Source organism: Cornus florida, unplaced genomic scaffold (assembly GCF_030987335.1).
Source record: "Cornus florida cultivar Cherokee Brave unplaced genomic scaffold, ASM3098733v1 CherokeeBrave_3.0.0_Hap2_Chr03, whole genome shotgun sequence".
In the NCBI taxonomy this organism is placed as follows: domain Eukaryota; kingdom Viridiplantae; phylum Streptophyta; class Magnoliopsida; order Cornales; family Cornaceae; genus Cornus; species Cornus florida.
In genome coordinates this window covers 16349695-16376909 of record NW_026775573.1, presented here as the reverse complement: position 1 = coordinate 16376909, position 27215 = coordinate 16349695, and the positions used below count along the sequence as shown (strand labels likewise).

Here is a 27215-nt window from a genome sequence, read left to right as displayed (position 1 = left end):
GGGTTATTTGCAAATTTAGACATAATTGAAGGAGGATTTTGCACTTTACCCTCTCTCTCTCTCTCTCTCTCTCTATATATATATAGCATAAAGTTAAGATGGACCAAATAAATATACTTTTCTGACCAATAATTCTTACCTGAAGCACCGAAAGAAATATCCAACTAGTTGATTGAACATAGCAGGGAATCCACCACGAACGAAAGAAAGATTTATGTAATCCACAGGTTAAAAATAGAGACAGAGACTCAGATAAAACCTAGTAATGAGTGGGAACCGCAAGGGCATGTTTGTTTTCTTGAACTTTAATTGTGTGACCGGAGTAGGCATTACCTAGTTGTACGCAATACGTAGTGTAACGTAGATATTAGTCTAATGCACTTGGTACATTGAATATCTTGACCTACGCATATGATTTGAGAACCATATAATAATTTCTCGTTACCACATTCAACTAAGTCTTTCGTCAGCTATTAAAGGGCTCCTAACAATGAATCAACTTAATAAATGTAAGGTGGAGTACGACAACGGATATAATGTTCTAAAAAATTTCATTGATCTTTTAATTACATGCCATAAACTTCCATCATGACAATTTTTGTATACTGGAAATGCAAATTGGGGATTCTAATTTCAGTTCAATTTTATTTTTCCAAGTTTTTTTAGAAAACAAAATCTTCATCAAGAGTCCAAGAACCTGCATACATAAGGAAGCTAAAAGTGTCCCAATCAATGCAATTTTAGTCAAGTCTATGCAAATACAAAAGTTCATGTGGTTTGACGTATAACCTACATCCACAATGAAGATTCAACGAAAGGTTTTACCATGCAAAAAAAATAGGAGATTACAAGTTTCAAGCCCCCAACCCCCTCTTTCTCTCTCACAACCGGCTAACCCTAACAAAGTTCTATATTCCCTTATATACTGGGTCACAAGAGAGTCAACAAACCAGGCCCATGACCCGCAAGACAAAACAGGTAAAAAAAATCAGGTCATTACAATTAGGGCCATAACTTCACATATATAAATAAATATAACAATTGCCAGAGCTACACACAAACTGAAAGAGTCTAAGCAACTGCGTGCAAGCGCCTACATATGTATAGATGTATGTATAACAAGGGAGCTACTCACAAACTGAAAAGAATCCAAGCAACTGTACCCAAGTGCCCATATAATTTATAACATAATATAACCAGTGGCTCATAGCTTCTCACAAACTGCAAGTAACTTTTAAAGACATGCCGTAATGGTATATTTAGATACACAACTATAGACAACCAAGTCCTTGAAATTTCCCTTAAGATAGACCTTATTTTCAACATCAGCATAAGCCTGTAATCTCAATACATCAGGAAAGTCCTTAAACACCATTTTCGTGTAGCAGACAGATAAATGAGCTTTAAATAGAAAATTTTCATCTAGAGTATATACAGGGATGAGTTATTCCATGTTTGTAATGTATATCATTAATGATAACTACACATTTTTCATCTAGACAGCGATTTCATTTTATACCGAAAAGACGAGAAAATAGAAACTGTAGCAATTTCACATTTCCTAGCTAATAAGAGAGCTTTTAAGGAAGTAGCTTCACCAAAATATTTCCCTGATCATACTTCATTGGATTTCATTTAACCGAAACAACACGTGAAGCAGAATTCCCCTTGCCAATTAATTCCATAGATAATGATCACCGTTACTAGTGGTTCCTAGTTTCCTCCATATAAATGTACTGCATGCCGAATTTGGTGAATGAAGAGAAATTTTATGCAGCATATCACCTCCAGGTGTTCGGATATTAAAACCAATCTACATGTTTGGTTGAAGCCTTAGGTCTTTGCTTTGGCTTCTGGTATCGGTTGTTCTCAAATTTTGCTTTTGTGATAAGCGAATAAAGCAAGTCTGCCTCGGCCAAACTAGCATAAGGCACGTTCAAGATACTGCAAGTTCAAAATAAATGATATAAATGAGAATTTAGGTATAAACATGAAAGAGATTTTTACAAATTGTAAAGCTAGCAGCAACCCACAAGAGGCACAAGTGGTGGTTAATTCATCTGCATGTCAGGAATTCAAGTTCGTGGCAAGGCTCATCCTAATCTGGTTTGGTGACAAATCAATTGGATTCCCCATTTCATAATGTATATTCCATGCGATCGAACTGACGCAAGAAAGGAGACAAGCTCCATTATTTCACAAAATGTGGCTAAATGTGAGTTGTTCTATATGGTTATTTTCAGATGAATTTTCTCTCTGGTAAAATTTTTTGGTTCATGTGCATTAACGAAAGTTTCAAGAGTTTGATGTGTTACAACCTGTCAAGCAGCTCTTCCAGAATAACTCTCTGAGAAGGTGTAACATAATGAATACAATTTCTTGGGCACTGACCAACGGCAAGCTGAACTTGGTAATCTTCGCCATGCCCTGATTGAAGGAGGAAAGTGTCGAAATTAATGACGCACTGCAGGACTAATATTCTATTTTATTGAAATAATAATACATTACAACTATCAAGAAAAATCATGTCAAGAACCTAGGTCGTTGAAAATATTGTGCAGTAAATGGCATATTTTCTAACCATCTTGCAATCTTTTTTTTTCTTCCCTGCCTACTATTTTTCAGATAATATTAGAATAACAGAATGAAAGAATAAACTAACCTTGAGAAGTTGCACGTGCAGTTCCCGTCGAAGAAGCAAAGGTGAAGGCATGAGGCGCTCTTTTTACACATGAATATGGACACCCTGCAGATCACTTGCACAATGATATTTTAAAAAGAAAATATAAATTTATATCATTTTGTAGTACTTAAGAAATATTGAATTAGTGTGCTTTTTCCAAAGAATACAGTTTATGAGAGTAATCATTCTCACACATTCTTTTTTTTTTGAAAGCCGGTTGTACAGAATAAGTAGACAATCCATTGGTGCATTAATTATCTAGAAGTAAACTATTCTAGTGTGATTGATGATTAACAGAACCATACTTCACATTCTTCAAGACCAATATATGTACTAGCCAAAGCAGCAAAAGATCATATATACTGCATAAATATTTAGTAAATCAGATGGATGATTTTCCCTCACTTTTGGAATTCATTACAATATAATTACGAATAGTTACTTGGATTTCTTTTTCATAGTGTGCAGCTAGAGTGTTTAGATGAATAATTTTTTTTTTTTTGAATAATAATAATAAATCAGGCTTGTTTCTTTCCAGTAAGGAAAAATATAAGGCTTCAGTATCATTAAAAAGTAATTTTGTCTAAACAGGACCATTCACAGCGCACGGATAAGCACCCGAATTTCTGGAATAAGTAATAAGGTAACAAAATGAATATGAGCTTTTTATGCTCATGAAATGTTTTTGTAAGGGATTCCAATGTGCAATAAACGTGGATATCTGAGACGATATCATATTGTATTACTACTGACCTCCTGCAGCTTAACAATGATATCAATAATGTTAACATCATAAGTATTATTTTCTAGGTAAAAGTTCACCTTTTGCTGTTCCAGCTCGGTCCGAACTGTGGGAAACAATTTCCCCATGCAAACTTTCTTTCACTTTTACAGAATATCAAATTGTAATCACATCATCGCGGAAAAGAGGATTTAAACAGTTTCTGAGTATCTTTGACTATGATTTATTCTCTTAAAATCCCAGTCTAAAAGAGGAACATCAATTATTAGTCTAAAACCCAAAACTTCCAATCCCACTATAATGGTTTCTTAAGTAATGATGATAGAAGGCTGTCTGGAACAATAAAATGAAAACATTGGTACCTCTGCCAACACAAAGAACCTCATTGACGAAGAGGTCAAATGCCTCACATTCTGGTTCATCGAAAGGATCAAGGCATTCCCTACAAATGCATCTCCAACAGTGAGAATGGGTACACAAAGTTGAAACATGAACAAAACAAAAAAAAAAAGGTAAAAGAAATAATAAACCACCAATCAGCCCGAAGGCGAGGACTATGGTTTATGGATCACGATGCAACTTAATTGAGACAAACAATATGAACCATGAAAGTATTCTATATTGAAAAGTGTAAAAGTGCCAATATGATGGTTAATATACAGAGGAAAGAATTCAAAATGGACAGAAAATCTGTGAAAACAATGAAAGGAGAATGAATTGATACACTAGGGAAGGAAGCTTAATAAGAACGAATTAGGAGTTTTCTTCTACGATCGATCAGTATAAAAATCAACAACTCCGAATTGGATTAGTTTTTCCTCAACAAAACAGTGATTGGGCCAACAAAGTCCTACATACTGGAGAGATAGTTGGAAAGGTGACAAAACTTATATGTTTCATTACAAAACTGATAAACCGGAAAAAGATGAAGTGTAATGGTGCCAATATGATGAGGAAAGAATTCAAAATGGACAGAAATCTTTAAAAACAATGAAAAGAGAACATATTGATACACTTCCAGTAGTGAACTCTGAATAAAATGACACTGAGGTTACCTCTCAATAATTTCTGATCTGCTGTAGTTGGATAACATCTGCACACATTAACAGCCACGCCATGCATTAATTACCATCAATAGTAACATGTTTAGAGCTAAAAAAACAATCCGGCACCATAAAGTTGGTATAGTTGGAAAACACAGATGAAATGAGAGAAGTCAAAGTGGGTAATTGAAATGAAGCATCCAACTAAAAATGGCACTTCATAGCAATAGAACAGGAAAACTTCTAGAAATAAATAGTACAAAAAATTATATAATTAATATTGATTACACTTGCAATTTTTCATGAACTTCTTTAAATTTCTTCAATGTACTTGTATATATATACAGAAATGATCTCTTGCTCACGGGCGAGCAAGAAATCTATCCGCACCATGCATGATGATAGTTGGATGTGATTGCTATCTTATTTTGGTAAACTACCTTTTTAACATCTAATGGTTACCATGTTTGGTGGTTATCATGTTTGGTGCGGATGAATTTCTTGCTCACCGGTGAGCAAGAGATCATTACTATATATATATATATATATATATATATATATATATTGTCATATCATTACTAGTAGGTGAAAGAGCATACTGATTCTGATTGGTAACTTGTTCAAATGAGGTTATCTTACCCTTTCCTGGATCTTTTATGAAAATTTGTAAACTTGTTTGCTTTCTTTTCATCAACTCTTTTATTTCTTTAATCTTGCTACTATGACAGAAGGTATAAAAAGAAACTAAATTGATTAGCAACTGTAAAAATTTGTACCTGATAAGCCTGAATTACACGACGAATCATAGTATCTGACTCTTCCCCATCTTTTCTTACATCTGGATGAAACTGCTTCACCTGTACCAACAAATCCATATAGAAAAAGTAACAAAAAATATATATATATAGCAAACCCACCCACAAAATCTATATATATCAAATAGGTAAAAGAAAAAATAATTAATTGTTGAATTAATTCCAAACATTAGGGCCTGCTTACTTCAGTTTTCTAAAAACAAGAAGAAACTCATAACACTACAAAAGGCACTTTACTAAAAACAACTTTCTTTTTAAAATTGATTTTAAAAATTATTAAACGATTTTTGTACAGATTATGGATTTTTAATTAAAAAAAAAGAAAAAAAAAAAAGAACACTGTTCTCGAAAGACTGAACCAAGCAAAGTCGCAAGTGTATCTTACCTTTGTTCGAAAAGCGGATTTGAGCTCGGACGGAGAGCAATTGGGGTTGATGCCGAGCAAGTCGTAAGCCGAAGAAGTGGAGAGAGGTGAATCTCCAGTTGTGTCTCTGCAATTGACTGTAAATGGAGATGTTGAAGGAGAAGAGAAAGGAAATGGGTTCTTCAGAATTGGGAAGCTGAAAGGGGATGGCGATGAGAAGGGCATGGAGGGAAATTTGAGACCGTTATGATCTGCAACGGTTTTTCGAAAGGGAGGGAGTGGAACGGTTTTGTTGTAGAGGGACAAGCATCCCATCTCTCTCTAACGGACTCGCACTTTCTCTCTCTAGATGCTCTGCTTCCACTGTGTTATTACTTGGTTCTCCTTCGTTCAACCGCCACATGTTCTGAAGAGAGGAAGTGACTCAGTGAGTGTCCTTACACTAATAGGTGCATAAATGAAAATAGGATTTTAAAAAATTAATACGTAAAATATTTTTCTTTACAATAGAACTTTGGGAAAGGTAGATTCAAAAAAGTTAATTTACTAATTGAAAATATTTCATAAAGAACTAATAAGTGTATAGAATGAGAAATATAATTGGAATATGATTTATATTTGAAATTATTATGCTTTTCGAATTGAGAAACAAAACATAAAGGACTTAAATTGAGTTTTCTTATATAGTTTGAGGGACCATGTGTTAGATTTTTAATCCAATTATTTTGTGTGTTTTTTTTAAACTTGCTATTATTTACAGATATTTTTTTAGAATTCTTTATAATTTTGTAAAGGCCAACCCAAGTCTTCCACTCTTAAGCGCACTACTCCTCTCACTCTTCACGTGATTTAACTCCCATTCGCACTATTTATGATTTAATCTGTCAATTTTGCGCTCTCGCTTTCAAATTTACTGCTTCCTCTTCCACTTTATGTAACATAGGGGCCAACCATATAGTTACGCGAAAAGACAAAAAATAATAATAAAATTGAGAATGTCAAATAGAATTTCAGGGCTTCATCCAACAAGAAAAAATGGTTTCATAACCAATTTAATCCAAAACAAAATAGTGATGTACTAGCATTGAAACGTGAAGATATATGAAGAACTGGTTCTTAGTCAACTGGGACCAGAAATGCTGCAGAGGAAAACTATTGTAAAGAATCCATTCCCATAAAACTTTTATTCAATTTCGTGGTCCATGAAAATTCACTATTTCTTTTTGCTTTTTATGAAATCGTATGAAGAGATTGTCACCATCATTCTCTTTATTTTTTCTTCCTAGTTATGAATTGTTTCAGAAAAGTTAACATTATTGTTTCTTTCTATTTGTTTTTTCTTTTCTCAATATCCAGCATTATTTTTTTAAACAATATCTAGCATTATCAACTCCTTTTATTTTAGCAATGTCCCATGATAAACTTTTCCACAGTTGAATTTGAAATTTCTGCCACAGTTATATTTGGAATTTCTTTTCATTTATTTTTTTCCCAAAAAAAAAATGAAGAGGAAAAACTGGTTTTCCTGATCTTGGGACCAGCCTCAGGGATACCCAAAGAGTAGAGATACCCTTTCATTACAAGAAGGAAGAAAACATTTAAAGTTGAAATAAGGGCTCATCTTTTCTTTATTCTCAGGACTATATCCAGAAAGAAAATTGAGAAGAAAAAGGTAAAGATTCAAATCCTTTCCCTTGATCCAGTGCACAAGGATCCAGCTATTGCGGAATTTGGGGAGATACACGTAGCCTTACCTCCGTATATGAAGATGTTGTTTCCTTGTTTCGAAACCGTGACCTCTAGGTCACAATGGAACAACCTTACCTCGTCCTCATATCCGGGAAAACTGAGAAGAAAAAAAGGTTCAATATCTAAAAAGAATTTAAGTAAAAGAAATGCTTCGATGCATTGTTTGTCCTCTGTAGTTCAATGCCTGATTTTTGTACATTGCTATTAGGCAATGGTCTGAGATTGAAAATGATTCTAGGTTTGATTGAAATTGCAATCACACTAACCAAATAATGTGGAACACCAATCACACGAAAGTCTGAAGGGTATCAATAATTGGGATTTTATAATCCTCATAAATATATATCACGCATACTGCATGTATTGGCGCGAATAAGCATCCAATTGAAGGTATTGAATTGAGAGTCCTTTGAACTACAATGTCACTTAGTTTCTGGTATCACCAAGAGCACTTCAGTGATAATGTTCCAACAGCAGCAAAAACAGAAATTAAAGTTTATCCTCGGTTGTCAGATTGGCAGTAAAAATTCGTTGAAATCATTATGCAGCACCACAGACAATAAATATAAAACTATTTTACCTTGCTCAATAAACAGTATGCCCACCGTGGTAATTCCAGCCCTCAAGAGTAACTCGTGGGGTGACACCCGGAGGGACCTCAAAAGAGAGAGTGATAGGCATCACCTCCCCTGGCACCAGTGAGAAATAGTTATCAGAATAATGAACAGGTAGAACCCTCGTGTCTTCCCCTTCCTTATGATCCGTCTTCGAAGCATGAACAGAGAAATGAAGAAAGAAGGCAACTCCAACTTCAGCTCCATTAATTTCAGCAACCTTCAAACCACCGTCTTCCCTTGAAAAATGCCTATAAATCCTCTGAACTAAACCAACTTCCTGTTTCTTCTCGATCTCACTATGCACAGGTTCCAATGAGGCCATATCAAAATTATCATCACTGTTTATTACAGTGAAATTATTCTTGTCAAGAGGAATTGTAGAGGATGGTTTCTTTGATGTGTTCTGTACATGCATTTGGATTTCATAAGTGGAACCTTTTATGAAAGCCTGAGATTTTATCTTGAGGGGTATTTTGCTGTTTCTGTACGGTTCCAACAGTTTGTAATCTCCTCCAGACAGATGTAACCAATAAAAGTTCCTAGATAAAATACCATAGTCTGATATAGTATAGAGTTTGAGAAGAAGAAAGTAGACTGGCTTTGGATTTTTAGACTTCGGATACTTCATCTCAAAAATAGGAACTGTTCTTTTAGATGCCACTGATAGCTTTTCGGAAACTTTGTAGTATGGACATGTTCCTTCCAGATCCCACACTGAAACTTCCACGGCTACGTTAGATAGTTCCTCGGATGTAGTGTTAACCACCTGCATATGGAAGTAAGAAACGACCATAACTTTCCTCTCCAATCTCAAACACCTAGTGTGTTCCATTTATGTATGATTTGCATGATAAAGACATTAAAATTGTTATAGATGCACAAATTACCTCTACAAAATACGTTGCTAGATTCAGCTGGACATGGATTGGTTCTGCAGCATGACGACAGCCATAGAACCCGGCTGTTTGGTCGTGGAGATGGTCATAAAACTGACCTCTAAGACCCGTCCAAGGATTCTGAGTTTTCCAAATCAAGACACCAGTGTATTTGCTCCACATATGGGAAGTCCAACCCTCTAAGAGTGCTCTATACTGAATATAGTTAACAAGTTGAGCCTGACAATGTTATTTGGAATTAGTCAATACAAGAAAAGGAGAGAAGAGGAGACTAAAGGAATCTTGCATCAACAGATAGAGATTGTATTTACCTTGAGACAAAAATCATCAAGATCGATTGGTGTCCCATAAAGTAAAATCTGATCATGAACAATGCCTGGTTTTGAATAAGGTATGTATTTATGGTATTCCCATATGGGGTTTGGAACTTCTTCTACGTAGCCATTGGATAACTTTTTGAACAATGGAATCTGCCACCCTTCTGGAGGCATTGTTGCTCTGATAGTAGCTGCAACAGGCATTCCCACAGAGCCGACCTCAGGATTGAATCCATACTTGTAGTAGTCATCCTTAAAGAAGTTTTCAGGATTCTGAATTTCATAAGGGCCATCAGTGAAGTCCCCCTTACCATTTGCAAAGCCATCCCACATAGATCCTTGAATGTAAATGCGCGTGCCATCAAGAAATTGGCTAGGATCTATTAAAGTTTTGGTAATGTCTTCTTGTGACTTGCCACTTTCATTTAAGCCTTCAAAGTGTGGATGGAGTTTCAGGTCATTTTTCAAAGTTGTGTTGATGTCCTCTGGCGGAACTTGTTCATTCCCCCCAACCCAAAGAGCAAGACTAGGATGATTCCTCAGAAGCTTGATGGTGTCCCTTGCACATAGCAAGAAAAGTTCATGGTCCAAGGGACCATCTGGGTTTGATACTGGGATACCTCGCCCATCACAATCTCCAGTTATCCAAAACTCTTGCCACACCTACAAAAAGCATACCAGGGAAAGAATGAAAATTCTGGCAGAATGGCAGATTTTATAAATTTAACTTCAAACAGAATAAGATTAATCCAATGAGGTCCACTGTACCCCGATTGGACAAAATCCTCTCTTTTTAGCATCCTTTCTCCCACACACCTTGCCTGTTGTAGGCCAGCCAACCTTCCTAAACTAATCATATATTGGTCAAAAGGCCCCATTGCTGGAAAGGATTGGAACATTTTTGGAAAGGTCAGCTGAAAGACAGTACAACAATAACAACCACCAAGCCTTTTCCCAATTACTTGGGGTCAGCTGAAAGTCAGTATATATCTTAATTCAATCCTATTCTTTTGTGCCTAATCCCAGTTATTGGGTAGTGTGATAGTAGCTTCAAAGGAATTGGTAGTTTGTTTTAGATATGAAACCATTATTACTTTAGGTGTTGGAATGCCCTTTTGAAATAGTGAACAGCCATTCTTTGCTTCCATAAGCTTTGATGAACCTGCAGGAGTCTTCTTAAATAAAAAATTTCAAATAATCCCACTGGGAGGGGCCAAAAGGTTATGTTCTGGAGCGAGATGGTCCTCCATCAATTCTCTTGGAAGACACAGAACAGGACCTCGCATTACATTAGAAGATGCAGAACAGGACCTTGCATCACATTAGATTCCTGAATTAAAATTAAATGAAGCCCAACAAAAGCTGCCATTGTTGCAACACTCCACACCTGGGTTAGAACCGTGATGAAAAGTCCAGAAGAGTTTATTCATCTGCAGACTAGATTTTTTTTCCAGTAAAGGCCTTTCAGAACTCTATTTTGTTAAATCACCTTACTACATGTAAAAATGTATTGCTGGAAATATAAATTACATTGTTTAAAAAAAACAAGAACACGGCAAATTTAGCTACAACCCAGGTGGGAGATGGATACCTGGAAACTGGCAATACATAAGAAGATACAAAAAGAAAATGAATGCATTCTTGGGAAGCTAGCAGTAATTAAGGGGGAAATTGTAACATGGATTGTTCACGAACAACAAAGACTAGTAAATGCACCAGGAAAGATAAGTAATTATACGAACCTTCTATGATTTAGAAAAGAAAAAAAACCTGTCTAGAGTAAGGGAAGAAAGGATGCATTTAGACGACCACTAGTCAATGGAACATCAATATGTTCAGTTCCAGAAATATTTACTTAAAAAGAAAAGGAAAGGAAAATATAATTCTAGAACTACATTTCTAGCTAATACTTTCCTGTTTAATCTAAATCTATGAACTCTACCTATTTTCTGTGGCACTTCCAAGACAAAACATCTCACTACAAGAAAGAACAAAGATTCTTCTGATCGGTAAATATCCTATTCTAGACTTGAACCCTCAACCTCCTTTTTTGGGAGGGGGTTTTGGAGGTGCGTAGGAGATACCATTCAAGCTAATACTTGGGAATGATTATATATACAACTGCAGAAATTCTCCAACTCTGAACTTCAGCCTCACTACATCCTTTACATGGAACGGAATGTATAGGAGAATGAAGATTAGAGAATGTTCTCTTAAAGGTATGGAAGGGCAAAGGTCTCTGGTGTCCTCTCCACTCAAGAGTTAGGGCCTCACAATCACTAGCCACTAGCCAGAATCTTAATATACTTATCAAGGCATACCAAGCAACAGACAGATAGTAAATATACAAAAATATCATATATAGCCTGTTGCTTCTGGACCCAATTGACCAGGATGCCCTATTTTATAACGTTAACATTCATCTTTCGTGCTACGCCAAAATTATTTAATATTTTCTTCATCAATAGACTCAATTCAATTAGCACATGTCATCAATGTATGGCAGAACAAGAATATCAGCATTTGCATTACATTTTCTATAAATACATGCAAGGGGTATCGCTCATCGTGGTGGTTAAAGAGACCACGCTACCAAGCATGAGAACAGGGGTTCTTGTTTGAATACACAACCATTTCGTGCATATAATGTCAAATTTTAGGTCTTTATCCAAGTTTTTTTTTTGGCAACGCCCTCAATTGATGGGGATCATACGGGATAAGGACCTTTTTGTTTATAAATAATTTTATTGACAATATCACTTTATCAAAGTTCTCATGCAGATTAAAAAATATGTGGGTTTTATAAGTTTTCTATGCAATTTATGCTAGATTTCCAAAATTATGTCTTCAAGTTGGTTGGCAGAGATTCTTTGGCAATATTCATTTAATTAATATGATCATATCTCCCACAAGATGAAACTAAGCAGCAAAATATATATATATATATATATATATATATTTGATAAGTAAGCAGCAAAATAAATTTTACCACTCTGACTTCAACATCACAGGAAATATCAAGTTAATTCACCCTCTCATATCCATACACCCTCTTTTTCAACACACACACACACAAAAACAGAGAGAGAGAGAGAGATCCTACCAGCAGACCATACATGTCACAGTAATGATAAAACTCTGGCCTCTCAGCCAGTCCACCACCCCAGCAGCGAATCATGTTAAAGTTCATATCTGCATGAAACTTGATGTCTGTTTTATAACGTTTCTTTGAAAGGCGTAGTAATCCATCTGACAGTATCCAATTACCCCCTCGGATGAAAACTGGCTGCCCGTTAACTTTAAACAACCTGTGCAGTAGAAAAGTATAAGGTAAAAGGCATACATATAAACCACCTCGGAAATAATGTTCGTTTAAAAAACTAATTTAAAGAAAGTAAGCATATACCTTCCACCTGTTGCACTATCAATATGGCTCTCAATTTTGCGGAATCCAAAAAGTTGGCTCCATAAATCAGACTCTCCATATCCCTTGACATCAACACTCATTCCAACATTATACAGGGATTGCTTTCCCATGCCATTTGGCCACCATAAATTGGGCTTGTAGAAAAAAAGCTGTAAATACAAAATTATTAACATTTCAACTGGAGTATTGCAAGCAAAATTAGCAACTTGATACCAAGTGTCAAGCTAAGCATATAACATGTTTTAAAATTTTAAATTAAGAAGTTTGCTACATTGCCATCAAGAATTGTAACACCTCCCAAATTGACATCAATATCGAGGTGTAGCTATGCTATAAATACAGCAAAATAAAACAAAAAATGCTATTTTTTATTTTTAATTTTTTTATCAAAACAGTTCGTTTATGAAAAAATTAATAAATAAATAACTTAGAAAAAATAATAATAATCATCATCTACTTGGCTCAACAAAAGCTATACGAGAACAGACCTCAGGAAACGTATATTGAACATGTGCTCCAGGAGGGATTGACAAATGTTCTTTCTGAAAATGCTCTACTAAGCAAAAGCTTCCCTCAAGTTCAATTGTCACTTGGATGTTCAAAGTACACTCAGCAACCCATGCACTTCTATTTACCAATTCAGTGGTGGCATGCAGATATACCCTTCTGTAATTGTCAAAGAATGTTGAAACCAAGTGGGGATCCACTACTTTCACAGGCTGCACCAAATGGCAATGCATCAATGAAGAATTGGAAATTTTATGAATTACATGACGAATGCAATTTAGTTTTATTTAGTAGATTGCTTTATTTATTTTTTATCAAGTGAGAGAGAAAGAGAGAGAGGGAGATTATATTGTAGGCTTGTAGTTGATGCCTATTTTCCCTTTTCGCTCGGAACTAGCACAGGACATAGTGTACACTGTACCCAATAAATTGCATTTAAAATCAAGAAGGAAAGGAAATAATACTTATTTCCTTCTCTCATGCACCTATAGTCAAAAGACCAAGTTACATTTGTCTAGTAATTCAAGATATATCAAATTAAGAATCGTTTATCATGAGACAACCACTTTAAATCTAGTCATTCCATCATTAAACAAGTTGCACCTTCAACAGCTTGCTTTATAGTTTGTCCAACAAAGAACTGATGACAAAACACCACAGAAAAGGTTGTTAAAGGAAATGAAACACTGCAAAATTTGAACCAATGCTCACCCCGGTAACAGAAATGGATACCTCATCCCAGATGCCAGTGTTCCTATCCCTGTAATGAGATAAAGGTCATTTATGGTAATAACGAGTAGTTCTTGCTTCCATTTGATCAAAATAATATATAGTTACAATTAAAAACTAAGAAAATAGGGGAAAAAAACATGTTATTGCAGCAAAAATTCTAAAAATAAAATAGAAACTAGCCTTATTTATCTTTAGATGATGAATTCTTAGCAAAGATTTGCAAGCTGTAACTGATGACAAACAAAGCCATCTGTTGAATCAGTTATTAAATAATACAAGAGCATTGGCAAAACAAAACTAATTTTCTTTCTTTCTTCCCCACCTTCTTCGGGGTGGGGGTCAAATACAACGTGATTGAAGTGGAGAGCAGCAAGCTTGGCAACTAAAACCAATATAAAATATTTACTCTCTGAACTTTTTTAGTAATTGGAATATATCCTTCTGTTCTCTTCTACCCTTTCTGGTAGGAAGCAAACTTCTATCAAAGAAAAGGGGGAAATGTGTGGGGGAAAAAAAAAAAGAAAAAGGAAGAGGCATCCCTTGAGAGAGGTGAGAGATAAGAAGAACTAGACAATTAAGAGGTTCACAGGCAGAAGCAAAAATTGGTAGTAAAGCTTGTATATGAAACTATAACTAATTCAGTATTGCATTTGCAGTTGGAATCGTATGCAATTTACGAAGAGTCCAGGGCCACGACATTGGTTCTTATCTAAAGGTGCTTAAATGGAGTTCCAAAGTTGGTCTAATATTTAGGCCTTTTACTATTCTTGATGATGTGGATCATTTCTATGGAGATCAGTAGGAGATATCAGTTTTTAGGTAGCATGCCTGAAAGCCACACTACATAGAACAGCAAGAAACAAAATGTGGTAGCAAGATTTGGTTTGAATACTAAACAAAGAGCTATTATAGAAAATGAGAGTCAGATCACTTTTGTAGGAAGTGGATTTTGCCAATGGCTCACCCGTGAAAATGTTTTACAATAGTCATACTTCTACAAATATTGTTTCTAATTCAATATGTTATGACAAACGCAACGAACCCAAGTTGAACCAAGAATCACGATAGAAAAGTAAACACGCCACACAAAGAACACAAAGATTTATTCGTGGTTTGGCAATAGCCTACGTCCACGGTTGGGATCCGGCGAAAGTTTCACTATGTGTAAAATCGGAAATTACAAGTTTTCAGCCCCACTCTATTTTTGTACGAATTTGAGAGTCTCTCTTACCCCACTCCAAACCCTAAGCACCCTTATACATCGGGCTACAAGAGACTAATTAGGGTCCGCAGCCCATGAGCACAAATGGATCAAAAAATTTCCTCAGGGGCTCATCCAACGGGTCGTAAGTGGGTCACAATGCGACCCGACACCAAATAATATTTATGAAAAGCGAGCATATAGAAGCAGACTGCCATGTTGCTTGGGATTAGATGAAGGAGAAGAGAATTGCCATAGCCTATATTAAGAGTCATTTTCATAAACAAAACAAGCTGAGCATGATAGACACCCATATTCCAGGTTAAGAGTACGAAAAGTAATAAAATGTACTAGGAATATAACTGTAGTTTCAGTCTTATTTTTAGCAACTGGTAAAGGATATACGGAGGAGCAAACCCCCTTCTGTCTCATATTAACTCTCTTCTTCCCCCTTTCCTCTCTCAGACTCTCAAAACCAGTGCATTCAACAACCTCACCACCAAGTTTGTCAGGGATCACAAGGGACCAACTTCAAATTTGTACTTAATTATCATTAAATAACTCCAGATGGAATTCTATATTCTAAAATCTGAACTTTAAAGTAAGGTCAAGAATCATTGTGTCCCAACATTCCGTAACACAAATTTTGTCTGATAAAGCACGGGAACACAAAGTTTACCATCTCATCGTCTCAAGTTCCTAGCTTGACTTTATTTTCTGTCTCGTAGCAAAGGACCCACTCTTCCAGCAATTTGAGCAAAGCCTTGTAGTTTCCAATAGTATGGTTTTATATATACATATGTCTATATGTAAATATAGAGAATTAAGCTTATTTATAATGTTTCTATAACCAAGACTTGGACAAGCAATTTCTCAATCACATAAAGCATTGCAGTAAAGTATTATCTTAAAGTGAGGCTGAAATTATTAACAATGAAATGAATGAATTTGCAAATTATCCATAAAGGCTTTTGCCTTTGAATTTCAAAGAAGTATATGCTCAGAAATTGATGAAAGCCATGCTCTATTCAAGCATCAATATAATTATTAATGCAAAAAATATTTTTTTTAATGGAACTCTGAACAATAGAATACCTTATGAAACAATGTCAACATGGAAACAAATAGCGTAAAACTGCAGTTTGGGTAATCTGTCAGACAGATAAATCAGTCACCTTATAGGAGCCATCCAATCCCAACCCTCAACATATTGAGCAGCAACATCTTTACCAATCTACATTGAGAAAGAAAATGATCATACTAGGGTGACAAGAAAAATAACAATGCACTTAAGTAGGCCTAGATTTGTGCGAAACTGTGCGTTCTTGAGCGCTCTAGCATCAAATACACATAAATACATGGATATCCACAAATGGAGTTTATCTAGAATGCTCATATGCTCAAAACTTCAAAGATGATTTGTCCATTCAACTTATGCAAGGTTGTCCATAGTTTCTGTTTAATCAAAATATGTGGACAACAAATAGAAAGAGCAAATCTTGAAGATCTAATCAGTAAAAGAAGGAACCATGTGACATACAACAATCTATTAGTGGTAAGTTATGCACCAAATTATATGTGTGGTCAAACATACACCTAGCAAGCATATTTAACAATCCCAGTTTTTATATAAATTTACATAGATTTCTCTGTTCAGACATGTCCTGAGAGTCAAAAGTTCAAAACAGCCATAAAGGATACCCAACATGTTTGCTACACCACAGCCATTACTGTTATGAAGGCTATTACCTTCAATTAAAAATTTAGCTATGCTGAAGTGTTGGTAGGCACAAGTATATTACAATCTTCAAAGATGACACAGGCTAACATATCATTCTAACTTTGACATACCAGTCCATCCCCCCTACCCCCCCCCCCCCCCCCCCCCAAAAAAAAAAAAAAAAAACAAAACCAAAAAAACACACACACACACAAACAAACGAAACAAATCTTTGGCAGACCAGTGCTAATTTAAGCCTGTGGTACATCTGGTAACTAACATTGTTACTTATTAAAGTGTATCAGAGAAATCAACTTTTAAATAACAATATCAATATCTTATTATCAGGTTCATTCTCTCACAAACATGATCTGTATGTTATACCTTGGTCCAACATATTCTGTAATTCGTCAATTTCAAAGCAGAATTGCCAGTTTAAAATTTACTAATTTACTATAACTTATCAGGAAAGACCACCCTTAACCACAAATGACAAAACTGAAGAAAAGTATCTTAAAAATCAGAAAACGTATTTAATGGACATGGACTAAATTAACAGTAATAATACAGCAGAAAGGGAACTGCTTTTCCTCAGTAGTGATCGTTAGTCATACAATTTTGTGATAGGTCTTATGGTCATACTTAAAATGTCATTGATGATGCCAATGTATTTTCTAGGAAGTTTAGAACCCCTTTCTTCCCAAATAACAAAACTTTCTATAAAGCAGCCCACTGTAGAAGAAATCTAAATCAATAAATATTATATTGAGATATCAATGGGTTAAATCTACAGAAACAATACAACAAAAAAAGGCTTCTCTGTCTCAGTACCAATCAAACACTGGTAATACATTTTTTGCGATCATTTTTCATACTTTTTCATGGTATCTCACATAAATTGATATATTTTTATTTTGACGAGCTATGTTTGTTACATTATCTTTTATAAGAACAAAATATATACTCTCTTCCTACAAAAAAGGATGATTACTGAGTGCCCTCCCTATTAACCGAGAGTGCTAGGACGAGCGGTCTCGACTCTCAATACAAACCTGTAATACCCCTGATTTTAAAAGGATAGTCTCGGTATTTTTTAAAAATTATTTTAATTGCATTTAATTATTTAGTTGATTTCTTGGCTAATTGTTTACTTGTTTAATTGATTTAATTATTTATTAAATGTGTTAATTGATTTAATTGTTTAAATGAAATTGTGTGATGGTGTGTATTTATTTAGGAATTTAATTCTTTTATTTTATTTTTATTTTCATATTTTTAAGGAATTGGATATGAATAGTAGTAATGGACCAACCAATTGGGCTCCATGGACTACTTGGATAAGGGGTTTAATGGGGACGGACAATTACCCATGTATATGTATATTTAATAAATAAATAAATATATATATATATATATATATATATATATAAGGAAAGTCATATATATTTATATATTACATATAAAAAGGATTACACATAGATTATACGTACCATATATTTTAGTTACCTTTTTGGTATTTAGATTTTATTTTGTTTTTATTATTAGTTTGGCTTGGATTAGAAAAAGGATTAGGGTTATTTTTATTTGCCTATAAATATATAATTATAGGGTTGTGAAAGAGGTTAGAAATATATTACGTACTATATTTTAGAGAGAGAAAGAAGGAAGAGGAAGGAAGAGAAAAGGAAGAAGGAGGCTAGGGTTTTATCTAATCCCTGAAAGCAAGTTTTAATCTTTCTCTTCTCCTTTGATTCGTACCCTATGCATGCTAGATTAATTCTATGTTCTTAAATAAATTAATTGAATCTAATTACATGGATCTATTTGAAAATTTCAGTTCATGTGTTTTAATAATAGGTTTGTAATGAATTTTAATATTGACAAATCGATACATATGTTTGAGTTATGGTTTCCATTATGTGTTTATGTAGTGTTTAAATTTTTGTTCACATGATGTTCGTATGTATCAGTCTGTGTGTGTGTCTGTGTGTGATAGATAGAAAAATCAAAATTGGTAACTCATCATAAGGTACGCACGCCGAACGAGGAAGGAAACATGTGGTATATCAGTTTTGTTTCATTGTAATTTAAATCTCATTGTTTCATAAGACTACACGCCACACGAGGGGAAAGAAAACAAAGCATTACAAAGTGATATGAATCATGTATCAGTTTGCTGTTTTCTTTAAATTGAAGTTTCATTGTTTTCATAAGGTTCACACGCTGCACGAGGAGGAAACAAGCAACAATTACAATCTGATATGCTATATGGGTTAGAAATAAATCTTGTACATGAAAAAATAATAATAATAATAATAATAATACTTAGTTATGCATTAAATATTTTTTTTAAATGTTATTTTGATTAATATTAGAATGTTAAATTAGTATTTATTATTTTTGAATGATGGATCTGAATTAAATATCTATTTAATTTAAGTACATTATCCTTGAATTGGAATGCATGATTTAAGTTTACATGCTATGTATGGAATTTAATTAATTTTAAAAGGATAAATTAATTAAATATTGTTGGATTAAATTATTTTAATCAATTGTTTAGATTTAAATTAATTTAATCAGAACATGGAGATGTACAATTTAGTCGAGATGCATGTTAATTTGTTGTGATGTAAATTAAATGCATGCTAATTAGAATTGATATTTTTGCTTAAGTAAATGCAAAGGATGTATATAAGATTTATATCATATTTATTTGGATTATTAAATGTAAATATTATTTACATTATCCTTGAATTGGAAACTTTTATTTGGTTGTGATATGGATTAATGCACCATTATGGGATGGGGGCATATTAGGGACGGATTAACTTAAGAGTTAAGTCCTACCTATTTTTAATAAGGGAACGGATTAACCACAGTGTTAAGTCCTACTTATTCGTGTCAGGTCAACGGAATAGTTGGATGACATATTATTGAAATAATAATTGGATAGTTTATTTGGATGGTTGGATATGATGGATTTTACATATAGAATTATATGCCATGATATGAGCTTGAGTCTCAGGATCAGTGGTTAGGGTGCGTATATTGCCAGGGATGTGTAACTAGATATAGTGTGGTTGTGTACCCTGGTAGGTCTAGGTACTCATGCCCACTATATGTGCGTTTTGCATGTTGCCTACTATTCAGGTTGAGACAACTCTATAGTCTAGTGAGGTTCCTTTAGTGTGTATATATATCTATATATGGACTATTTAGTTATTGCTGAATTAATTAGGATGTGTACGTGTATCGGGTCTCTGTTTGGGATGTAATAGATTAGAACTTGTATGTGGGCCTGACCCACCATTATTTTTCAGGTGTTCGTCAATTCCAGTCTTAGAGATTGTTCGTGCCGAGCAGAGACAGCCATTCATTCTTCCGACTCTACGTAGGACTCTTCTTCATTAGTAACTTATTATTTTTATTTCGATTCAGTTATTTCAGTTAGGATATTATTAGGGGTCCACAGTATGGATTCCCGAGTTGTAGTTTAATTAATTACTGGTATCAGAAGATTGGAGGATTTTATTATGGGATTTTAATCATTATTTATTTGAGGATTTTTAAATAAGAATTTATTATTTAGTTTTCCTTTCAGCTTATCTATTTATTTTTAATTCATCTTGTATTCCAATGCTTGTTTAAATATTAATTGTTTGATATCCCTTGGATCTGTGCTCGGACTTGATCACCCGTGGCTCTAGAATCGAGGGGTATCACAAAACCCAACCTTGGCATTACTTGTACAGGTTATAATTTGTACAAGGTGACTGCTTTCAGGATTTGAACCGTTTCTCACACTTGGCATCCCGAGTCATTTTACCAATGCACACAAGCAATGGCCCCTTAAAATATTTACTCTTTTCTAAGCAAGTTTTTTTTTTCTGCTTTAGTTTTTAATCTTGTACTATAAATACCTACATCAGATCCTCAATTAAACCGGTAAATGATTTTTATTTTGTGACATTTTAATATCATGTCTTTTTAGATTCTGATTTCTTAGACATCATCATATTACTCGCATGAGATTCAATTAGTTTACTATCAGGAAAGCCGCTACGTAAGCAACAGAAACTAATCATGGACATGCACAGGGGAAGGAAAAAAAAACAACTTAACCATTGGGTTCCAGGGAAATAGCTAAATACCTCATGATCACCACCTTGACCCCCTTCAGGAGGAATCGTCCCAGGATGATCAGGAGGGTGAATGAGAACAGCAAGCAAATTCTCACCATCAGGATTCAGAATGTCTGTGATGTCAAGAGAATGTCTCCGAAACATCCCCTTTGGCAGGATCTTTTTGTGCCCATTCAAATAGACCTCCGCAGAGTAATTAATTGCCCGGAAATTTAGATCCACGTGCTGATTACCTGACTGAAAGAAGTTCAAGAAAGTTCTAGAAGTCATTTACAGACAAGAACGAGAACAACAACGACAAAGAGGATAGTACTAGTAGCAGCAGTTAACACAACAGAAATATTGAAAATATAGTAACAGTAAAACAAAAATACCAAGAACAATGCTATAAACTAAACAAAATAAATGAGCTAAAATGAAAAGGAAAGGAAGAAATAGAAAGAAACAAGAACTGTAAATACAGAGGACAGGCGCGCAAAAATGGAGACAATCGTCCTCAATCGCAATGATCCTCTTCTTTTATTCTCTCATTCAAATGCATATCAATGCTAAAATTGTGTAATGTATATTTTCCATAAAGCACAATAAGCTTTGTAAACCATTTATTTCTTAGTAACAAAACTTGCAGATTGAAAATTTAACTTTCACCCTTCCAAAACATATTCATAGCATCTACCCTACCTTGTTTTTTTTAGCAGATCTACCTCTGTTCTTAGCTAAACTAAGATCCTATACCTCACAAGGAGTAACCTTAAGTATGAGCATGAACACGGAAATAATTATGACATCAGTCCAGTCAAAAGAACATAAATTGTTCACCACCAGAAAGAAACACTCAATCATGTGCTAGAATGACAGAAAAACAAGGTCTTTATTATCTCCTTCGGACACAAGCATATGTTAGTGTAAGTTTCAAATAAGCCATTGCAGACAAGGGCCTCAAGAGACAAATCTAGATTCCATATCAGCGATAGAAATATAATTATTTATAATTAAACATCATCTATCTATGAGTATATAGAACACAGTAGATAGTATACGGAGTACAAAATATTGAAAGTTCAAAGGCATTAAAAGATACATTTTCAATTAGTGATTTGGATGCCATGGAAATTACTCATAATTAAACATCATCTATCTATGAATATATAGAACACAGTAGATAGTATAATGAGTATAAAATATTGAAAGTTCAAAGGCATTAAAATAATAACTTTTTCAATTAGTGATTTGGATGCCATGAAAAAGCAAATGTTGAAAAATCTCAATCATAGTGCATAGACTGTTCATCTGAATCAGCCTATCTATTGTGATAATTGGGGCTTCCTCAATTAAAACAACTAAACAAAGGCTTATCGTAGCTACTTGGGTCAGCTATATAAATGTGAGTTTCTCATCCCACTAACCAAAGATATGTTCAATCATAGGCCACTGCATTTTCTTTCACAACTTTGATCCACATCATCTTTATCGTCATTTTTGTTCTTGTAGCACCTTCAACTTAAACATACATCTCCAATTCCACATGATCAAAACATTTCGATCATCTTTCTCTCGCCTCAGCCAATAATGGTGCTGCTGCTAATATCTAAATCTATCATTGTGATGCTCACTCATTTTTATATTCTCATTCTGCCTCGTCCCTTTCATTAGCTTGATGCTTCCTGACCATCCCACATTTTGGGGTTCCATACGAATGAGCTTCGTAGGGCTGAAGCAGAATGCGAGTGAGATCATGATGAAATAAACATGATGAGAAGGAGGAGCAAGTTTTGATTACTCAGGCAAGATTTTGAAGAACTGGTGTTGTGGATAGAAGGCGAGTCGCTTATGCCTCGTTCGGTAGGAAGGAAGGAAGAGTGGTGGAGAGAAGATAGGAATGAAGTAACAAGCTTTCTTCATTCGGTAAAGAGGAGATAAAGAAAGAGAGGATAATAGGATGGATGAGTCGCCTCCTTCACAAATTTCCATCCCTCCAAATATGGACGGAAGAGAGGAGGGAAGATAAGTGGGGCTATTATTGAAGTTTTAAATTACAATACCATGCTTCATAAATATTAGATAAACCCCGTAAACAAAGTAAGTAATGGGTATAACGGTAAAAACAATTTAAAACTCTCACTCCCCTTCTCTCCTACCGTACAATGTAAGTTGCCAGCTTCTTCTCCTTTTTCATCCAACCGATCAAAAAGAGGGAAGAACGCAATCTCTTCCCTAGAGATGTCTTATCCATCCATTCTTCTCTTCCTTCCATCCAATTTTCTTCCTTCCTACCGAATGAAGCATTAGAGACAGACTAGGAACAAAAGAAAGTATTGTGAAAGAGAATGGATTTATCTGGCAAGAGGATGAGTGGAATAAAGTCGTTAACTATATAGTCACAAGAAGAATTTCACTTGTCTTCAGAAAGAAAATGTAGTAGATACATTACCTACAAAAACTAGCTTTTCAAAAAAATAAAAAGTAAGAAGAGAAAATGCCACTTATCCATCACTTAGACTATTTAACCTCCCATTTACCTATTTATTCAGTTATCAAACACTGCCACAAAATGTAGTAAGTTCAAAGCATCACTAGAAAATAAAAGGAACGAGAAGATGTTCAGATGTCCACATATATACCGGCATATAAATATTTCAAATTGTAATTAATCAAGAATGCATAAACTTAAAACCAACAATATTGAAAGTAAAAACCATGAGTAAGCACATGTATTCAAGCACATAAACTATTGTTCTAGAGTATTGCATACCAGCTTACACCGAAAAGTTGTGAAAAACCAAAATGTGTAGTACTCTCTTCCTGAATCAGCAATATCTATGATCGACTCATTTTCCAACCCGTAGAAAGGATCTGGCACGAGTTTGTTTTTTACAAGAGTTGCCAAAACGCTGTCAATCAAATCATCGTTAGCCTAAATAAGTAAACAAATAACTAGGAAAAGACAAGCATAAGCTACTATTTTGTCCTTTCAGTTTTCACATACAGAATGGTAGATGTTACATAACGAATACATACATGATATATGTGATCAAAGGATCATAACTCAAGCGATTTTAAAATTTGTTATGGTGTATAGACTTTTACAGTTTTAAAGTCTTACAAAATGTCCTTCCATAGTTGGCTTTCTTTTCTGTTTACTGACTATCTTTAGACTCTTAATGAAATAAATAATTTGATCTTTCACGCTATAGAATTAAAAATCAAAACCCTTATTTCTTCTTTTTTTGTTTTTTTCAAAATTCTTTCTCGCCAATAAAATCTTAAGTAGAAATCAGCTATTCAAATTACTTGAGATTTTTTATACTCGTGACAGTTTTTAATCTAATTTAGAACCATATGTCCCCTAAGACGATGAAATTATCTAATACTTAAATATCATAACAACATATATCTCCCTTCTTTTTTTGTTATTAGAGTCATCTTCTTGAAGAATAAAAAAGACAATGTTAAGAACATCATCAATGCAATTTTAGATAAGTCCTCCCCACCCCAAAAAAAAAATAATAAATAATTAAATAAATGAAAGTAAGATAGTGAATACTGTAAGCCCCTTAAACATTAGATGACAAGATCATGTCACTGAAAAGGATATACAATATTGTCCTATTGTTTTCAATATATCATTGATTGTATACATATACCTTTCTATTTTTAAAATTGTCAGTATATCTCACAGTTCATGATGCTGTTCAGTTTGCAATTCATAGAAAGGGATGTCTCATACCAATTCACAAATTGTCTCTCGATTTGACAATTGCGGTCCGTGCAACTGGCCTACTATAAGTCCTTGCCTTATACAATGTGATTTTAATCTCTTTAAAATCTAAACAACATTTTTTTTTTTCATTCTTTTCCACCAATTCCTTGTGCAACCAACCACAGGACCAAGGTATTTGCATAATGTGTTGATGCAGTTTTTGGTTACAGTTTTTATTGATATAACATGTTCACATGAAGAGCTCCAATCATGCTCTTGAGCTATAATTAGGTTCTGGTGAAATTCATTCCACTTATTTGTACTCTTCAAAATATCATACAAAAAATATCATAGTTTTACAATTCAAAGGTAATGCTTCTTACAAGAGTGAGTTTGGATTTTTCAACCCTAATTCCTGAAGGGAAGAAGATAAATAACGCGAACTCTATAATATTCTAATCCTAATAAAATAAAATAAATATACATCCGAAACCAGCAATTAACCCACATATGGACGTTAATTGAATTCCAAACTAAATTTGAATTGATATCTGAATCAAAATGTAAACAATTAAACCTGCATTTATTATCTACACATCCTTTAATTAGTGTCTGTCAGATATTGACATGTACACATATATAGATCACTTAGTTCACCTTTTGCATTTGATGTATGAGTGTCTATTAAGAGAAAAAGAGAGTCTCTTTTGCCTTTTTATCTTCTACATTTTTTTTTTAAGTACTACCTTCAGATCCAATTGAACTTTTTTCATTGCCCTTAGCTCTATGTCCTTCCTACACGAAATTTAGAACCAAACCAATGATCATATTTAATTGTTGAATTTGTGAGCAAAGGCAAGTAGGCGAACTATCAATTCACGCGCATTCATTAACAGAACAAAAAAACAAGAACAATACCATTTCAAAATTCAATTTCAATTAACGGATCAATACAAAACATATATATATATATATAGAAGAAATGGAATGATATGATAATTACGTTCCGGGGACAACAGCCTCCATCCAAGGCGAATTCGGGCCGGAGGGAGGTTGAGTGGTGGTGAGCTGAACGCCGGTGAGGTCGACCTCGGTGGATCTCGCTGCTAACCATCCGGAATCGAGTTTCGTCTTCCCTATCTCCGCCATTGCTGGGCGAACTGAGCCTAGAAAACCCTAGACCATACACAATGGGTTGCGGAAGCCAGAGATGAGAAATTCTCTCTCTCTACATTACTTCTCTCTGCACTCTCTCCCTATACATGACTCTGTGAGGGTCAGTGTTTATGGGCCTTTGTCGCCTTGTCGGTCGGTGACAGCGTGAAGCAAGACGACGGAGTGTGCGTGGAATTTGGCCTTTTGAGATCAGTGTGGGCCCAGCTTCATCCATGAGCCGCGTAAGACAGTAAATTCTCTGCCTTGACGGAGCTAACAATAATTTATCGTTTTGATGTCTGATTATTGTATTACGAACAATATACTAAACTTCGTCCTGTATTTCTTATCCTTTTTGTAAATTATAAAGAAGAAAGATTCTAAAAGAAACTTCTTCCATTTTTCTAATTAGAGTTGGTTGGACTCAGTACATTTTAACATTATAGAATCTTGAATAGAGAGAAAAAAATTTAATTTTGTTTTATAAATATATATATATATATATATATATATATATTAGTAATTATTTATGCTTGACAAAGGACTTGCACAACTCATCAAATTTTGTAGAGACGTAAACCTTGATCATCCATTTATATTATTAAATTATACTCCATAACCATTAATCTTTAGTTCTTGTTAATTTAAAAAAATAAAAAATCTGTACTTTTTTGTTATATGGTACATAAGTCATCATTTTAGTTTTTTTTTACTCACAAAAATTATGACTTAAAATTTTCGATTTAAACATTTAATATGGGATGGAGATAGTACAAACTAACCTGTCAAAAATAGCGTTCACCCAATCTTTTCCTTTCAAATTATGCAATGATGAGAGCCTCCTGCAATAAGTTTTGCCCTTTAATCCTCTTGTTTTATTTTTGGATGGGTATAGTCCATAGTCCTTGCTCCTTAGTATGTATATATTTCACTTTTAACGATTATTAAATCCTACCTTTGAAACAAAATTTCAAATATGTTTTATAATACTATATGACTTCAATTTATTTTACTTGAAATAGAATTAATCATTCACAATAATAACTTTTGTATAAAATATGATTTGCGTTTTTTTTTAATATATTATTTTTCTACTTTAAGAAAATAGTTTTTTAAAAACAAATCATATAGAAAGGAATCGAGATAAAATTCTTGTGCCTAGATTGCATTCATATGAAAATAAGGCAAAGATGATGATGATGCTGATTTTTTTTAACTACTCAAATATATTTATATTTATTATCAAATTTTCTTTTCCAATATATAAATTTTAACTATAAATTAATTAGTCTTTCTAAAAATTTTAGGAATTTTTTAAAATTATTCTCAAAGGAAAAAAAAAATCACTACTCCATTTTAGAGAATAAACCAAATATTTTAAAGATAAAATTAGATTTGAGCA

The 27215-nt window shown here is 34.1% G+C and overlaps 2 protein-coding genes across 2 annotated transcripts; both read right to left on the bottom strand.

Annotated features, from left to right (window-relative positions):
- Positions 1-1397: 1397 nt before the first annotated feature.
- LOC132299691 (chaperone protein dnaJ C76, chloroplastic) lies at positions 1398-6053 on the bottom strand. The gene is made up of 7 exons (XM_059796457.1): positions 5669-6053; positions 5245-5325; positions 4481-4518; positions 3788-3867; positions 2663-2746; positions 2319-2427; positions 1398-1944 (listed from the first exon to the last, which is right to left on the bottom strand). The coding sequence occupies exons 1-7, from the start codon at positions 5960-5962 to the stop codon at positions 1803-1805; spliced, it is 828 nt and encodes a 275-aa protein (XP_059652440.1). The 5' UTR covers positions 5963-6053; the 3' UTR covers positions 1398-1802.
- Positions 6054-7695: 1642 nt separating this feature from the next.
- On the bottom strand, positions 7696-25995 carry LOC132299690 (mannosylglycoprotein endo-beta-mannosidase). Its single transcript, XM_059796455.1, has 11 exons — positions 25662-25995; positions 23711-23849; positions 20968-21195; positions 16269-16327; positions 13872-13920; positions 13142-13372; positions 12633-12802; positions 12330-12534; positions 9221-9889; positions 8901-9128; positions 7696-8779 (listed from the first exon to the last, which is right to left on the bottom strand). The coding sequence occupies exons 1-11, from the start codon at positions 25805-25807 to the stop codon at positions 7982-7984; spliced, it is 2922 nt and encodes a 973-aa protein (XP_059652438.1). The 5' UTR covers positions 25808-25995; the 3' UTR covers positions 7696-7981.
- Between the last annotated feature and the right edge of the window lie 1220 nt (positions 25996-27215).